This window comes from Pterocles gutturalis, unplaced genomic scaffold (genome assembly GCF_000699245.1).
Source record: "Pterocles gutturalis isolate BGI_N339 unplaced genomic scaffold, ASM69924v1 scaffold493, whole genome shotgun sequence".
Taxonomy (NCBI): Eukaryota; Metazoa; Chordata; class Aves; order Pterocliformes; family Pteroclidae; genus Pterocles; species Pterocles gutturalis.
This window is the reverse complement of record NW_010125128.1, coordinates 67661-83691: the sequence shown is the minus strand read 5'-3', so window position 1 is coordinate 83691 and position 16031 is coordinate 67661. Positions and strand designations below refer to the sequence as shown.

Here is a 16031-nt window from a genome sequence, read left to right as displayed (position 1 = left end):
GTGTTACTAGCTCTGACAAAGTTAATTTCCATTCATTTTCCTAATTAGTATGTATATTATATTATCAAAAGGTCTTCTGAAGTGTTGGGTTGCTTACTGGCTGTGTGCCAGTGGACTAAAGAGTCACAAGAATTATTGCCTCTTTCCTGATGTGAGGGAAAGACAGAAATGCAGCCACTTGAGTCGTGGTGAGGTAGGCTCCAGGCCATCGTTTCTCCATGTACGTCACTGGCTGCAGCCTATTTGTTGACAAACTGTTGTTTGATTAAACACTGATAGACTCGGGTGACCTGTTTCTTATAATATTTATTGTTGTCACCGTTGTTTTGTTGTTCTCCAGACAGACTTCTGACCTTTATTCCTTCATTCCTGCATAAGGGCTTTGAAGGACACTCTTTTCTTATGCCTAGTGCCTGATGGGGACAGCTCCCCTGAAGGCAGCCAGGCTCTGCTCCCAGTCCCGTCCATGCTAAACACCTTGCTGAACTGGGATCTGAAAAGCTGATGTAGCTCTCCCCAGCTATCCGATAGCTCTTGTTTCTTCATGAATTTTTAAGTATGATTCCCGGTGACTTGGAAATTTGATTCCTTTAGTACTTTTGACTCCATATCACACAGAGTACATGCAATCTTATGATACATTTTATTAAGAGATGTATTATCAATGTATTCCTGTTGTGGTATCCTCTCCATTTCCTTGATTTTCTTATTACTGTTCTTAAACTTATTCATCCTCTTATGCATCACTTCTGTGGCAGTAGACAATTTTTCATTGGAAAGTTGAAATTGATATCTGGCCAAATCTGCAGCGCTGTCCCATCAGGGGAAAAATATCTTCCTGATCCTTGCTGTTGATCAGCTTGTGTCCTGAAGCATGATAATTGCTCACTCTTGTTATTTTTAAATCTGACTAATGCAGCTACATATGTTATTCTTCCTTATATAAACACATAATCCTTTTTTAATCTTGCTGAAAAAAATTTGTCTGTATAATATTTTGGGTTAGAGAGTTCTATGGGCTGATTTATAGATAGCATTAGAAAAGGTCTCCTGACAATCAGTTAAATGAGCTGCCTCTCATGTTAAATTGCCCCTTGGTTTTCTTATATAACAGGGAGCATGAGCAGCTTAGTTAATTTCCATTCTATTTGTTTTATGCATCTATAATCCCTTCTTACTTTTGTTTCTAAAATAAATAGTCAGTCTTTAAAACATATCATTTGTAAATCCCCCTCTTGTCTGCCTTTAATCAGTTTATACTTCTGGAGTTTACTTTCGTTCTAGTTTTCTTGCTGAGATGAGAAGATCAGAAGAGAGCGGTGCATTAGTGTGAGAGCTAAGGCAGATTTACATAATACCACTTTACTTTTATTGTGCTCCATCCTTTGTTTAGACATTCAAATATGTTTTTTTAATTGTTCTCTGCCTGTGTACAAACCACCTCTTCAGCAACATAGTGCCAGGCTTTTTGGATGAGTTGATGGTGGAATTTGACTGTTGTAAGTCACTGTCTTGTTCTTTGTATTGCCACCAAGGTGTTTGTATAGTTGTTTTCATCTGCTTTTCTGCTGTGTGAGTGGCTGAGAGCCTTTTCAAAGGTAGTCACTGCTAATATTTTAATAATGAGTGTTACTGGGCTCACAAGCGAACTTCTTCCCCTCCTTGCCAGTTATATTGTGGGGTTTTGTATTTGTTTTTTGTTGGATAGTAAACTCACCATGTTTGCTCCTAATTTCTGGAATATCCTGCTAGTTGCATCTTTCCATTTTACAACCTGGCTATCTTCCCCTGCTTCTTTGCTTCCCAGAGCTTTACAATGGTACTGGCACAGGAGAGCATTTTCACTTGGCTACATTTTTTGTTTTCTTGATAGATGATTGTGAGCAACTTAAGAAGTAAAAAGCTTTGTATGGTAACAACGCGCAGGAGTTAGGAGGCAGTTCTGCTGTCGTCCATAGTCACTTGAGCGTTGTCTTTGTACCCACGCAATCCTTCCCTGTAGAGAGAGCAAGTCTCATCGCTCTGTAAATGAAGTTACCCACCTGCTGTTATTAATAATGCATTAGTGCTCCTCATTGAGAATTAGAGATGTTCAAGATGCATTGCGAGCCTCCAAAAGGCAATGTGTTTGTCCCCAGAAGTACCTAATGTAGGTAACAGTGCTGCAAACCACAGCTCTGTGTATAAGATGAATCTTTATTGTCACCCATTTTACTCTGGTTTTTGTGCTTTGAAACTTCCACTAATATCCATTTTACTTCCACTATCCATTTTATCAATGGATAATTTGTGTTATATATAGTTTTATTAGTTCATGGCTGAATTAACCTTTCACTTTCAAAACAACAAAGACAATCATTATTTATTATGCATGGGCTGTTCTCTCCAAAGTGAAAGATCAGCGTGTCTGTGGGGAGCAATAGTTAAAGAGTTGAGTAGTTTGTACTTGAGCTGTCTTTGAATTTGTTGGGCAGTTCATGCGCTGCTCTACTGAGACTAAGGACAGGCAGACAGTTGTCATCTTTGGTATGGAGTGAGCATTTCCCAAAGCCAAAGCTGCCCTGAACAAGAACCATCCCTGAGTTTAAAATACTTGGGGGTCAGCGTTTCTGTACCTTCCCCGTGCAGCTATGGAGGGAAGTTACCAAAAGCCTGCTGAATTTATCACTTCTCCTGTGGCGATTTCTTCTTGGCAGAGTGAGAGAGATGAGTTGCTTAACTTCCAAGTGAGACGAATAGAAATCTCAGCGGGACTGTATTATTTTTAGATGTTGTATCGTTGGTATTTCTTACCCCAGTGTTTGATGCCTTTGGCTGAGATGATGAACCTGCTCTGAACCTATTCCACATGCCTGGTTGAGTGCATGCTTGTACTCTCCTCCTCACCCCTCTGTTCCATCCCTGGTCCTCTAAACCTGTGGTTCTGAGGGGAATTCGTACTGAGCTTTGTTCCATTAGGTTTGGACCATCAAATTTTGAGGGATTAAGGCACAGTTCTTCTACAGTTATTCTCTTACTGGACTCCTCTTAAAATACTGTATTTGCACAGTCCTGATCTTTTCAAATTGCATCCTCACTTATTTATCCTACCAAATATATTGTACTTTTTTATTAAGAACATAATCTCATCATTTCTGGCAGTTTGGGTAATAATTTTACATCTTTTTGTCTGAGGGTGTTTGTTTAAGCAGTAAAATTCCCACTGTGTTTAGAAATGTTCCATGGTGATTCTTAAAGCTGAGACACTTGGTTGCATTTAGGTATAAGAACCAAACAGCAGGGTATTTTGTGTTGAAATAAGTATTTAAGTGAAGTACCTAGACAGTAAGAAAAGAACTAAGGGTGGTTTTTCCATTTTAATGGTACAAGCTACAGTTATTAGCATTGGCAGGGATTTCTTCTCTAAAGAAGGAAAAAGAAAAAAAAAAACTTTCAGTTAGATGGTATTGTTGCAGATAGAAGTTTATTTTTCATCACTACATCTTTTTTATATCTGTATTCAGTATTTCAAAGCATTTCCTTTGGCAAATGGAAGTCAAAAAGCTCTGCTCAGTTCTGGCACGTGTGAATTGTTCATGCTGCTCCCAGGTTGTCCATCTGTAAGCACTGGCCCTGCATGAACTGCCAGCAAGGTGCAGAGAGTAAATATTGTAAAGGTTTTTTGAGGATGACCAATGAGCACACTCTTTGTTTGAATACTTTTTATCCTTATGTTCTTACAATAATTATTTTTTTGTATGGTCAACCCTGGATAGCCTTTTTCAACCTCAGATAGCATATTTATTTCATTAGGGAATAGATTATGTTCAATTAAACCAAGAACATGTTTCACTAATGTTAAAGCAATGCCAATATAAAATTGTGCATGCACATAGCAATGAATATGCATGGTCCCTCTCTGAGTGGGATTTGGAATGATTCAATATAAATACTTTTGGACCCCTGCTGAGTTGGGTCAGCTTTGTCTTATTTGCCCTTAAGGGGAGAAGAACATGTTATTTTGTGTTTGCAATTTGAGTAGCCTGAGAGGTACTGGAATGAAGCCAGGGTCCACCAGATCTGAATCCCTGTAGCTGGGTTTGTTACCTTTTATGCTGAGAGGTCAGAATATATGAAAGTGCCTTTGAAAGCGCTGTACATCCTCTACTTGTATTCTAGCAGTGGCCCCAAGAGAAGCCCAAGAGCATATATTGATTACAGGGGTTTTTCAAAGGCACTTTTTCAATACCAGGACCAAGAAAAGTGCAGGAACATGGTTAGGGTTTGAGTGGCACACGCAGCTAAAAACACTTCTTCCCTTTTCACAGTACCTTTTCCCCCGGTTTGCTATGTAGATTTGTGGGGGTTGTTTTGCAATATCTAGATATCAAGCCTTTTCTTTTCCACTTTATTTCCTATTTCAGAATATAGCAGCTTTTGCCCCTGAGGAGCCTGCTGGCTGGCAAGCCTCAGAAATTGAAGGGCAGCCTTAAATGTAGCACTACCTTCAGATGCAGGAAACAGATGCCCTCTTCCTTTGTCCCCTGCAGCAACATCCCTCAGGGCATCCCAGTTTCTCCCTGCTGCCCGTGGAGAGGCACGTGTCAGGCTCTGGTGTGTGTGAGCAGGTTGTTTCCTACACAAGAATTTGGGAGAGGACAATCTGCATGTGCTGGAAAGATCCTACAGCCAGCATCGGGTATGGGTTGGCTTTCAGTAACATATCACCAGAAGAAGAGGGACAAACTGAATGTGAAAGAGCCAAGAATAACAGAATGAGAAAAGGCAGAAGGGGGTTGAAGGGTGTGCGTGTTTAAAGGGAAGAGGATGCATTTTGTTTCAAAAGGAGTGCTGAAAGTATAGGAAGATAAAGGCAAATATGAGACTGGAAAATTGGTTTAGAGATGCAGGCAATGTGTGTCCTGAACCTGACCAAATGCAGGCTTTGCTGTTTGGAAGCAACTTCTTTTCTTACAATTAATCTGGCATCCACTGATGAGAAGAGGGTGATAGCCCTTTCCTTTGAATACTGTAGAATCATAGAGCAGCCCGGGTTGGAAGGGATCTCAAAAGGTCACCTAGTCCAAGCTTTTGTGGGAAAGGGAGCCGAGATGAAATTATGTAGCACACTGTCCAATTGTAGGTAAAACTCATTTTCTTCCTGAAGAAGTGAGAGAGATGTGAGACTTTTCAGACTAAAAGTTTAGATCTGGATAAAGTCATCTTTTCTTGTGATGGCCTAATTCTTTTGAGTCTGAGAGATGAACAAGTCACATCCTTCAGCCTGGCTGAGTCACCTGGAGCCAATAAAAAACTCTTGCTTTGTTGGTGTTCTGTGTAGGAAAGAACAGGAGACCTTGTTTGTCTCCAGTTTGCTGATTTCTGTATTACAGGAGGCAGCTGTGGGCAACATCTGTCACCTGTCCCAGACGCAGCTTGCGGAGGCTTGCCTTGTGAATGTGTTCAAGATTAGCTGCACTCAACTTCTAGCAAAACAGGGCTGGCCCCGGCTGGCTGTCACCGTCATTAGACCTTTACTAAAGTAAGGCTGTAGATGCGCTGGTTCAATCCACACCAAAAGAACATTCACTTTGAGCAAATTCTACCAACCTATAACCAGTTTATAATATTCTTAACAAACGTGGTTTCACTCGTGTGTGTTTGGTAAGTCTCCTGACAGCAATGTGCAGGGTACAGTGGCTCTGTGCAGCTGTTCTGTGAAGGAGCAGAACAGATTTGGCCAGTAAAATGTTGCTTAATCCTATTGGATTAAGAAGCTCTGTATTTACTTTGATCGTGCCAAAGAATGTATGTGCATGTATGTCTGCAAGCCCTGGAAATATTTTGACACAATATGGTTTATTTAAAATGCATGTTAGGCTCGAAGTAATTTAAAGGGCTATGGGAGAAAAACAAATGTGCAGGTGTTGAAATATTTCTATGATTCCCCCACACGTACAGATGCACACACCCCTTTGCATATCAGTGGTCAGATGTATTCATGTTACGCTACTGGTGAGACAGTAGTAGCTCTTGATGATATCTGCAAGGAGAGAACTACCAGGAGAGGCTTTTCTGGGAAAGAAAAGCCGAAGGAGTGGTAAAAGAAAAGCCTAAGGCAGCCTACTGCAATGGAGAGGGGAATTACAAAGATGATGGAGCCAAACTTTTCCCCATAGTGGCAGATGCCATAATGAGGCAGCACCTGCAGATTGCTGCTTGGGAGTTTTTTGTTGAACGCAAGGAAAATTTTTCTCACTGAAAGGGTAATGCATCACTGGACTGAGTTGCCCAGAGAGGGTGGTAAAATCTCCATCACCAGAGGTTTTCGAGACTTAGCCAGGCAAACTCAGAGTCAGGCTGACCTAGTGCTGGCAGTACACCCCCATCGAGCAGGAGACAGGCTAGATGATCCCCAGAGGTTCCTTCCAACTAACATGTCTTTGGTCTGTGATTGTTTGGTGAACAATTCTAGTTCAGAAGACAGATTACTTGAAGATTTAGTATTTTTAGATCATTGGTAGATTTTTGAGTTGAGTTTTGCTTCAAAGCAATATCAGAACTGGTATCTGAAATCACTAGTATGTGAAATCTTTTGAAATTACAAATTATTGTGAGAGTTACCTGCTATATCTAAATTGAAAGGACAACCTGGGTGTAACTGTGGGTGCAACAGAAGCTCATAATAAAATATCTTGTACTCTTAATCTGACCAAGAATTAAAAACACGTAAAGTGGAGGTAGGAACAAATACTGGTATCTAAGACTACTCCTAATTAAATGATAATTGTGGGGTGTTGGGTCTCTTGTACAATAGCTGAAATTTATTGAAGTGCACCTGTAATGTGAGTAGTGCTAATTATTGCAATTTGAAGCTATCACATACTGGAACTATCATTGACAATCTAGCCCTGCCTTTCTTCCTGCTCAGAGGAATCCCAATACAGCACGTTCTGCAATCGTTGTCAGCGGGAATCACTGCTGAGTTTGGACTCTGTGACAGTGCATTGATTGATTTATTGCAGGCATCAGTTTCCCTGTTTCACTTCTGCACCTTCTCATTTTAGGGCTTCTTCAGTAAACGTCTGAAAGGGTCTATCAAGAGGACAAAGAGTCAGTCAAAGCTGGACAGGAACACAAGTTTCCGTCTCCCATCTCTCCGCAATGCTGATGACAGGTAAGGTTCAATGCTTCTCCCAAAACAATCTCTCTTCATCCAGAGGCTCTCCGTAGAATCTACATGCAGCATGTCCATGCACTCACAGAAATAGAGCAAGGAAGGGGATTTACTGTTAAACTGGCAGATGGGTGGGTTTGGGTCTGACTCTAATACGTTGGAAGTTATTTGTTATATGATGTAGTACTGATGCAGGACTGATAACTTTTACTGCTCTTAACAGCTGATGAGAAGTTCAGGTTAAGCATCTGGACTCAAGTACCTTTTTCTGCATGTGCTTCAAATAAGCTGTGGACTTTCAATTTCATGGTAGAAAACCATTGGATTGATCAGCTTTAGAGAAACTTACCTTGATGCATGCAATACTTACCCACAGAGCAGTGCGGTGGCCGATATGAGGGATTATGCTGGTGCAAGCAGATCAGTTCAGCTAGTGCTGGCAAAGCACAGAGACGTACAGTGCAGTTCAGGCACATTAAGAATCCTTGCTAATGTCAGTCCATTGTATAGTTACTGCAGTGTTACTACAATGAACAAACAGTCTGTTTTTTAGAAAACTGGAAATCTCAGTAACTTCTGACCCTCCTAGTTCTCCATTTGGTACGTTCTTGCTTATTTAGTTTTTGGCTGGTGATTCAGACTGGGAATAGGTTGTATGTGAGGCAAGCAAAAGCCCGTACACACAGTTTTTCCTAACTATTTGTAAAGCCTCTTGATTGTTTTCATGTAACACACAGTAATGTTTCATTCTGCAGTAGCTCAGCGGGAGAACTAGATTGAGTGAAAAACAGGTTGCCTTGTACTTAAGGCCATGGCAGGCTTCTGTGATTTTACATTGTTTAGTGCATTTTCCCCTCTCCTTTAGCTGAGTTGAATTCATTAGTTGTATCTGTCATGCTGTGCTCCTTCAATCAATGGTGCTGTCTTCTCTGTCTAAAAGGCAGCACCATAAAATCACGGAGATAGCAAGCCTTTGGATGTTAGAGGTCTTGTTAACTTCAGGAGTAACAGAAAAGACTGCTGCTTACCAAATGTGACTAATGATGTGGATGATGTTGCTCCTGTAGTCATAGTAATGTCCACCCAGTCTGTTTTGAGTCAAGTTTTGTTATAAATTCCCATTTTCAGGGAGTTGTAATATGGCTATAAAAAGCAACTCAGTGAGCATAAGGATGTTAAATAATGTCACCATGTGATAAAGTACCTGTTATTTTTCCTATTGTTCGTAACCAGCTTTGTTTGAAGTTTTGTAATGCAAAAATCTCTTTACTGTAAATAATGTATTTGTCTTTCCTTAACTTGGTACTCATGGTGAGTGTGGACCGATAATACCTTCCTTTTGCAGTGTAAGGGAAATGCTGTTGTTCTGGGAAAGCCAATAAATTTAGCTATAATTAGTCCCTGCAACTTTGGTTTAAGCCATGATATTATAGACAGCAAATCCACCTTCACTTTAAAACCGAATCCCCTTCTACTCCCTGCCCGTATGGACACAAATTGCCAACTGGACTTGAATGAAACATGGATTTTCTCTGACGGCTTCCAAAGCATGGTGCATGCGGTGATGGCATTAGCTGGTCTGTTCTTTCAGTCCTCTCAAGTCTCCTTGGCATGGATTTAAAAAGGGGGATCCAGGAGCAAAGGAACTGAGAAGTTCCAGTGGCAGAGTCCATGGGACGAAGCATTTTTGATAACTGGTCCATGTGATCTTCCTCCTTTCAGAGGTATGTGTGCTGAAGTGAACAGAGGGCACAGTTTGGAGGCAAGGGCGATCGCCTGAGAATAGCCAAGCTATCTGGAAAGCAAACTGAGCTGGAGTTTATTTGGAGATAAATCTTTGCACAAATTAGTATTGCTGGTCAAAAGCATGAGCCTCACCTCAAGCTGGTTTAAGCCTTGTGCTGAAGGTGAGGGTCACGAATTGCTGATATGCTTTCTTTCCAAAAAGAACTTAACAGCACTACTCAACCTTGTAGCTACCTTTTGTTGGAAAGGTTGAAGGTTTAATGGAGTTGTTTTTGCGTTTGTTGTCTAATCGGACAGTGCACCAATTTAATATACCACCTTTGAACGTTTATGGTTAGAGATATAATTTTCTAATGATATTTTATAAATAAACCCATAAAGGAAATTCAGTTCCACTGTAAAGTTAAATTTGACAATAATTTCTCCCTTCCTTCCCATATGTTTCACTCTGTATCTAAGGGTGCCTGAAAAATGCAATTGGTGGGTAGAATAGCAGGAAAAACCACTTGGAAACCATGTGGGAATGAAGCACTGAAGATGAGGAACAGATTAGTATATGGGGAGGAGATGGGCTGAATGAAAGAGGAGTCTAAAAAGATTGATTTGTGTTTAGAATTATGATGCTGTTTCAGATTTTTCCAATGGGACAAATCAGGGACAACTGTTTTTGTGTGAAAGAAAATAACACATAGCAGCTGACTGAATTCGTGAGAGGGAATTGCCATTCTCTCACCTTCTGCTCTCCCTGCTTTCTGTATGGGTCTCAATCTGTTGCAGTAAAAACTTCCTGTCCTACCCCGGTGAGTCAGTCCTTTCCCATTTTAAGCAGGTGATGCTAGGTGATGTCATGGTGTTATACAAGTTTTCAGGGCCAGGTTGGCAGATAACATCTACCTTTTCTTGCTCTGACAAATACAAGAGCCCTGCCTTCAGAGAAAGTATCATATAGCTTATAAATTAAAACCCTGCAAGGATTAGAAGGAAATAGAAGCTGCTGTCACGTTGCTTTTTTCATGCTTTAGAGGTGTTTGGGTCCTGTTAAGAAACAGATGTTTATAGATAAATACCTATAAAATTCTGGAGTAAGGAGATTAGTTATCATGGTGTACATCAAGATTTGGGATACTGTAACACTGCATGCCATTCCGAACGGTGACAAAGGATGGACGCTGCCTGTTCAGAGTTGATTTAAAATAGAAAGGATTCAGGAATGCTAGAGGAAGGAGTGATGGAGATAAGTTGCAGATTTTTTTAATTTTTTTTTTTTGGAATCAGATTTTCTGTTTCGGCAGAAAGCAATTGGCCAGCCTACTTTTCCTGGCTTTTAAACTTTGTTTCAGTGGGTGCCCCTCCAGAAGTGAGCCCATGGTGGGTCAGCATCCAGGTGTCCTGTATGAATCCACAACGTCTCAGCCTGAATCACTTCTGTTACTCTGGGTTCAGGTTGTTTGCTGGGCAGTCTGTTTTACTTGAAAACTCATGGTTTGTCTTCACAAGGCACTAGCATGAGAACACTAAGACTCTGCTCGGTTGTGACCCATGCCAGATGTGGATGAAGCTCCTCAGATGTGTGGCCAGTACAGCCAGCATCTCGCCGGGTCATCAGCAGCTCTCGCCATGAGGCTATCTGGCACCATGTTACCGTATCATCTTTCACAGCTTTTCTAGCCTCTTTCCCACTGCATTTTTGGAGCTCTTCAACCCACACGTTTGTCTCTTATGTTTTCTCAGTGTCAGTAATATATAAAACATGTAAAAAGGCATGAGAAAAGACTTGAGGAAAATTACATTTGAAAGGAGAGACCAAATTAATATTTTCAGTTTGCAACCAGTAATTTGAGACTGTTTCCAAGTGGACCGACTGTTCTCGCCTCAGTGTTGTTTATGGTGAGGAAGCGAAGATGGTTAAGACTGGCTGCATATGGTCTCAGCGACTGCAATAAAGCTCTGCAGACAGCTGGGAGGGTTTTGCCCTGTTGGGATTTACTGCCACGTGGGAATCCTCCTGCTTTACTAAAAGTCATTTTATGGCATTATCAGATAGTCGTAGTCGAGTGCGGGATCCGTTGTGTGCTTGCTCAGAATGGGCTCCGGCAGGTTGCAGGGAAGTGGGTAGCCATGGCTCTGGGGTTCGTGGTGAAACGGTATCGTTGCTCTAACGACAGCTTTTTCTACTTTCGGTAAGTTCTGGCTCTTCCCTCCTGGTTTCTTTGTGGTCTGAAAATAGCACAGATCATATGAATAATAGAAGCAGATCTTGCTGTGTTTTTCATATTCATTCATCCTAATTTAATCGTGGTTTTCAAAAAAAGGTGGGTGATTTTTCTCCTGATTTAGATGTAAGGATAAAGATCTGTGTTACACAACGAGTTATTAAGGCTTGACTCACTCGGAGCTTGTATTCATTCAGCCTATCTGTTTCTATCTGCGTACTGGAGTACGGGGAAAGGGGAGGAGTGGGGTGTTTCTGGAGAGGCGTCTCACTGCTGATCTGGTGAACGTATTTCTTTCAACCAGTTGTTTCAATCCTCATGCAGCTGTTCTGTTTTTCAATGAAAACTGAACAAGATCTCAACGTTAAGCCTATTGTCACAAACCTTCACCTTTGGGCTAGGCTGCTCTGTCCTGTCTGCAGGCTCACTCGACCCCTTTATAAAACATTCTTCTTAATGGCTGATACTTTTCTGCAAACCCCGGGCTCCTCCACATTGCATTCACCTATAAATCGCGTAGCAGTGAAATGAAACCGAATCGGTTAAACACCTCTGGTCCAGCAAAACAAAAGAATTTGAAACGTTAATAGCAGAGACAGTGGTTACAATAGAGCGAGGAGAACGCTACCACTGTGAAATTTAGCAGCCTGTTTGGCTGCACCGTGTGAGGTGTCTGTTAGACAAGCTGTGATCTGTAGGGAGAGCAGGCAGGCGGGGAAGGGCTTTGCAAATCCAGGATTCAAACAATGAGGCTTTGGGTAGGGCCTTGCAAAAAAGACGAGAATCTCAGTGGAAGGCTAACGCAATATTCTCAGAAAAAGCCAGCATTTAATTGCAGCTGAGTAGAACTTGCATCTAAATAAGTTACTCTTTTTTTTTAAATCAGAAACTAATATTAATAATAAAACTGGTTAGACTTGTAGAAGTGTTGACCAGGTAATAGGATGTTCTGCTAATTGGCATTTGGAAAACGAAGCGGGGGTGTGGTGCCTACAAAATGAACACTTGCACGGGAAAACCTGATGCTGCAGCACTGGTAGAGCGCACCTGTATTGCCGATGATGTTGCCGACGTTAGGGTCTGCTTCAGCAGGGCTGGGATTTCGAATAGCAACGCTGAGCAGAAAGTTTACTGCATTACAGTCCAAGCTCTCTCCTGTGGCTTTGCGAGTGGCTAAGTATTGAATTCGACTTTCTGATCTCGGGGAGTGTCTCTAAACACACGGGTATTGTGCTGGAATTATTTGAAGCATGCAGACGTACAGTTTCGCGTAAGACCAGTGGAGATGTGGCTTTAACTGGGTGCTTGGGGTGAACAAAAAACTCTTTTCAGAATTCGTTGCCTTCACACCAGTTTGTTGGTAAAAGAAAGCAATTATGGGATTCTGTTCCTTGGTAGCTCGTTTCTATACATTTATTTTTTACCTTTTTGTTTACTGATGTCCACAGGCTTGTTTTCCAAGCAATATTGTGCTCTCCCTGGTAAGCTTGGTAATTGAAAGTCTTTTGTGCTTTGTAGGTTGGCTTTTAAATAGGTCAAAACCAGCAGGAGAGCTTCATAACCAAAGCAATTAGGATTTTAACCCTTTATCCTACATGCCTCATAGACAGTAAGAATATAATAGAAGTGGGCTAATAGGCTGCTGTGTGCCATGGGCTGCCACTGAAAGCCAGAGGTTGCTAGTTCCCAGTTTACAACCGACATCTTCCTGTAGTGGAAAATTACTGAATTATGGTGTACAAGAAGAGAAGGTCGCCTTGGGGTTGGCCCAGCAAGATGGTGTTGTTGGAGAGATCTTTTTCAGTAGCAGTCGCATGCTGCTGCCAGGTCAGTGGTTTGGGGCATTGGCTGGAATCTGATTTGGAAGGAAATGATGCAGCTTTGAAGACCAGTACTCCAAAGCACATGAAAAGAGGTGAGAAGTTTTTAAAATGTTCCGACATGCTTGTCCTCCACCTGCTTTTCCTACTGGAAAGAAATTGTGAATACCTAGGTAATAATTGTTCTCTTGGTAACTCTTTGCTCTGAACTCCTGTGTCCTTCCAATCTTTTTGTTGTGTGCAGTAGCAGGTGGAAAAAGCAGGAAAAAAGTTGATCAGCAGAGGTTAATTGTAATTTAAAACAGGATTTGTGGTGTTAATGGAGCTGTTTAACAGAAACAGATTTGTACAAACAACCCTTCCCCCACCTTTTGCATGTGCGATCTTCCTGTTTACGGTAATCTGCTTCTCTGGGATTACCTCTCTCTTAACAGAGACTCCAGGCAATACTCCTTTGATCAGTAGCGTCCTACCGAATACGGGAAAGACCCTGTTAAACCAGCCCCTTTGCTGGACACTGGGAAGTAAGTTAGTGGCATCTATGCACAAGCAAAGCCATCAAGCGCTTTTCTTTCGTTGTTACTTACAGCTTCAGAATATCAGATGAGGCTATAAAGCGTCAGAGAACTATTATTTCTGTGTAATTATTGCCTGTATTGATTGGGATGCTGCTGATTTAAGCACAAGTCAATGATTTGTTTAGCAGATCTATCAATAGATGAAATATATATACACTGTGGCGCTTACAAATGTGTGTATTTGTGATGGTAAATGCATGTGGTTGCATCTAACCAACAACTTGACGACATTGCTGTGGTGCTTACGGAAGATAAAGTGCCAGTTCCAAACTACTTAGTTTATTGAGCTGCTTTAAATATGGAAGCTTCAAGGGATTGCTCGAACAGAGAAGTTCCTCTGCCCCAGGACCCTGAGTCAACAAAACTGCCCGCGCTCCAGCTGATCTGCAGCAAAACAAAGTGTTCACAGCTAATCAATGAAGCAGAATAGATGCTACTGAAAGATTTAGCTTGCAAGATGGGATGCGGGGGCATGGAGTACAATTGCCCTCACCCAGTGCAAAAGGCTGTTCAGAGGCATTCTTGGAGGATGCCTCGCTCCCTCCTGCTGTCTTTAACTGTCCAGGTCTCATTAAACTCCTTGTAGGAAAGGAAGAGGAGGGACTTCTGTCGGTAAAGGTCACCTTAGCCACATCTGCGGAGCAGCCTCCCTGCGCTTGCTGCCTCTCCCGGCTGCCGGCCCCCCCTAATCTCCTTACAGGAGGCTGCACCATGGCAACATGCACCCGAGAGCCTCTTCGTGTCACCTGCGGGGCCGGGTGGGAGCACAGCCGATGAGGAGAGAGATTTCTGTACCGGTGCGGCTGTGACTTTTCTTCTTACCCCCAGCATATCTGCCTGGCGTGATGCTCATCTGAAACTTGTAACCTAAGGCTTGAGGAAGAACTCCTCCTGGATTTTTGTGCCTTTCTTCTTCTCCCAGCAGGATTTATTGTTGGGATGTAGCCCAGAGAACGGAGTTTGAAAAGAAGGGCTGTGACATGTGGCACCGCTATGATTTGGGGATGCACTGCTAAGTGGCTGTACAATTGTTTGATGTAGGTGTGCTTGATTTGTCTTACTCCAAGTGCAGCCTCCACTTAACTTGGATTTGTGAAATCTCTTTTCTTTCTCCTTTATTTAGTAATTTCTCTTTTTTCCTCCTCTTCCTTCTCTTTGTGACCACTCTACGCTTTCCTTCTCTTGCAAGGAGCTAAGGCAGGAGTTGGCTGCAGGCTCTCAGCCAGCTCCCCTGCATCATGCACCAAAGTACTTTTAGGACTGGAATTGCTGAGAGTTTGGGATAGGGACAGAAGCCAAGTGACCTCAGCAGTGCTTTCTTGAGAGGAGAAATTAGAGGGGATTTTGCAGAGATGATATTGAAGTGGTGTATTGTGGTGTGTTTATTTTAGACTTGCCCTACCTTAACTGCAGCAAGTGTTCAATTATACATGGCTGAGGTTTTAGGTTTGCGTTGGTACAGCTGCGGCTGTAACCTGTTAGAACAAAGCATGCCCAGTGCAGCCAACGCACTTGTACCAGTGCTGCTGTTTTGCATTTGAAATCAGTGTCTTTGTAATATCCCTCTGATGAAAGGCTTTGGCTGCCTGCACTTAGGTCATTCAATATATTAAATGGGAACAAAGTTCTCCCTTACTGTTTAATAAATCTTATCGTACATTAATCTACTAGAATATCTTCAGCATTTCATTTTGTACAAAAGAGCAGTCGGATGAACTCTGCTTGTTGCTTTATGTGTCCTTTGAGATACCCAAGTTTTTGTTAAGCAGCCTTAGAAGTACTGAAGATGCCTTTTCCAAATGTTTGGTTTTTTCCCTTTTGTTTCCCTGTAGGATTGCTCAAGGGTAGGAGGTGTTAGATTTTGTTAAGGTTGCAAAATATGAGGATTTTTTTGTATAAGCTATGAGAGGGAAGCATATAAAGCTACCTATTTTTAAAAATTAAGGAAGCTGTTTGAGGTAGCTGTGCTTTTCACTCCTCCATAAATAAATTTTTTTAAACATTTTCCTTTTGATACTGAGCCTTGGTACTGGGAATTGAATAAAAGAGGAAATACTCTGAGGACAAACACAGGTGAGAAAGCGTGATTGCAGAGCATTGCTTTTCTCTGCGTAATGTATAGACAACTGATACCTTTCCACTTTCGCATCTGTTCTTTGTGCTCAGTCACACTTGCTGGATGTGCAGCCATATTTCTGGACATACGTACTGTCACGGACCCCTGAGCAGGCACAGGGACCAGCACAAGCTTCAATATCTTAACAAAATCTAGACTTGCTGGGTAAACAGCTCCTTTTCTGCTAAGCTGGGGCTCGGTGCTCTTCCTCCTTGTTGGTCTTCCGTGAAGGCTTTGACTGAGTTCCAGCGAGAGGAAGAACAAGATGTGTGTGCACATTGTGTTTGTTGTTTGAAGTAGAAATGCTAGTCGTGCCTAGAGTATGATATAACTTCATTGCAGAAGCTTTATTCGGAAGAAGAAGGAACACGGGTGAAGCCAGTGTCACCTATAAATTGAGGA

At 41.9% G+C, this 16031-nt stretch overlaps 1 protein-coding gene across 1 annotated transcript in view; it reads left to right on the top strand.

The window, feature by feature from the left end:
- Positions 1 to 16031, top strand: part of RASAL2 (RAS protein activator like 2) — a 96817-nt gene that overhangs the window by 52450 nt on the left and 28336 nt on the right. The window contains exon 4 of the mRNA XM_010078426.1: positions 7047 to 7156. Within this exon, the coding sequence (XP_010076728.1) occupies positions 7047 to 7156 (110 nt within the window). The remainder of the gene's footprint in view (positions 1 to 7046; positions 7157 to 16031) is intronic.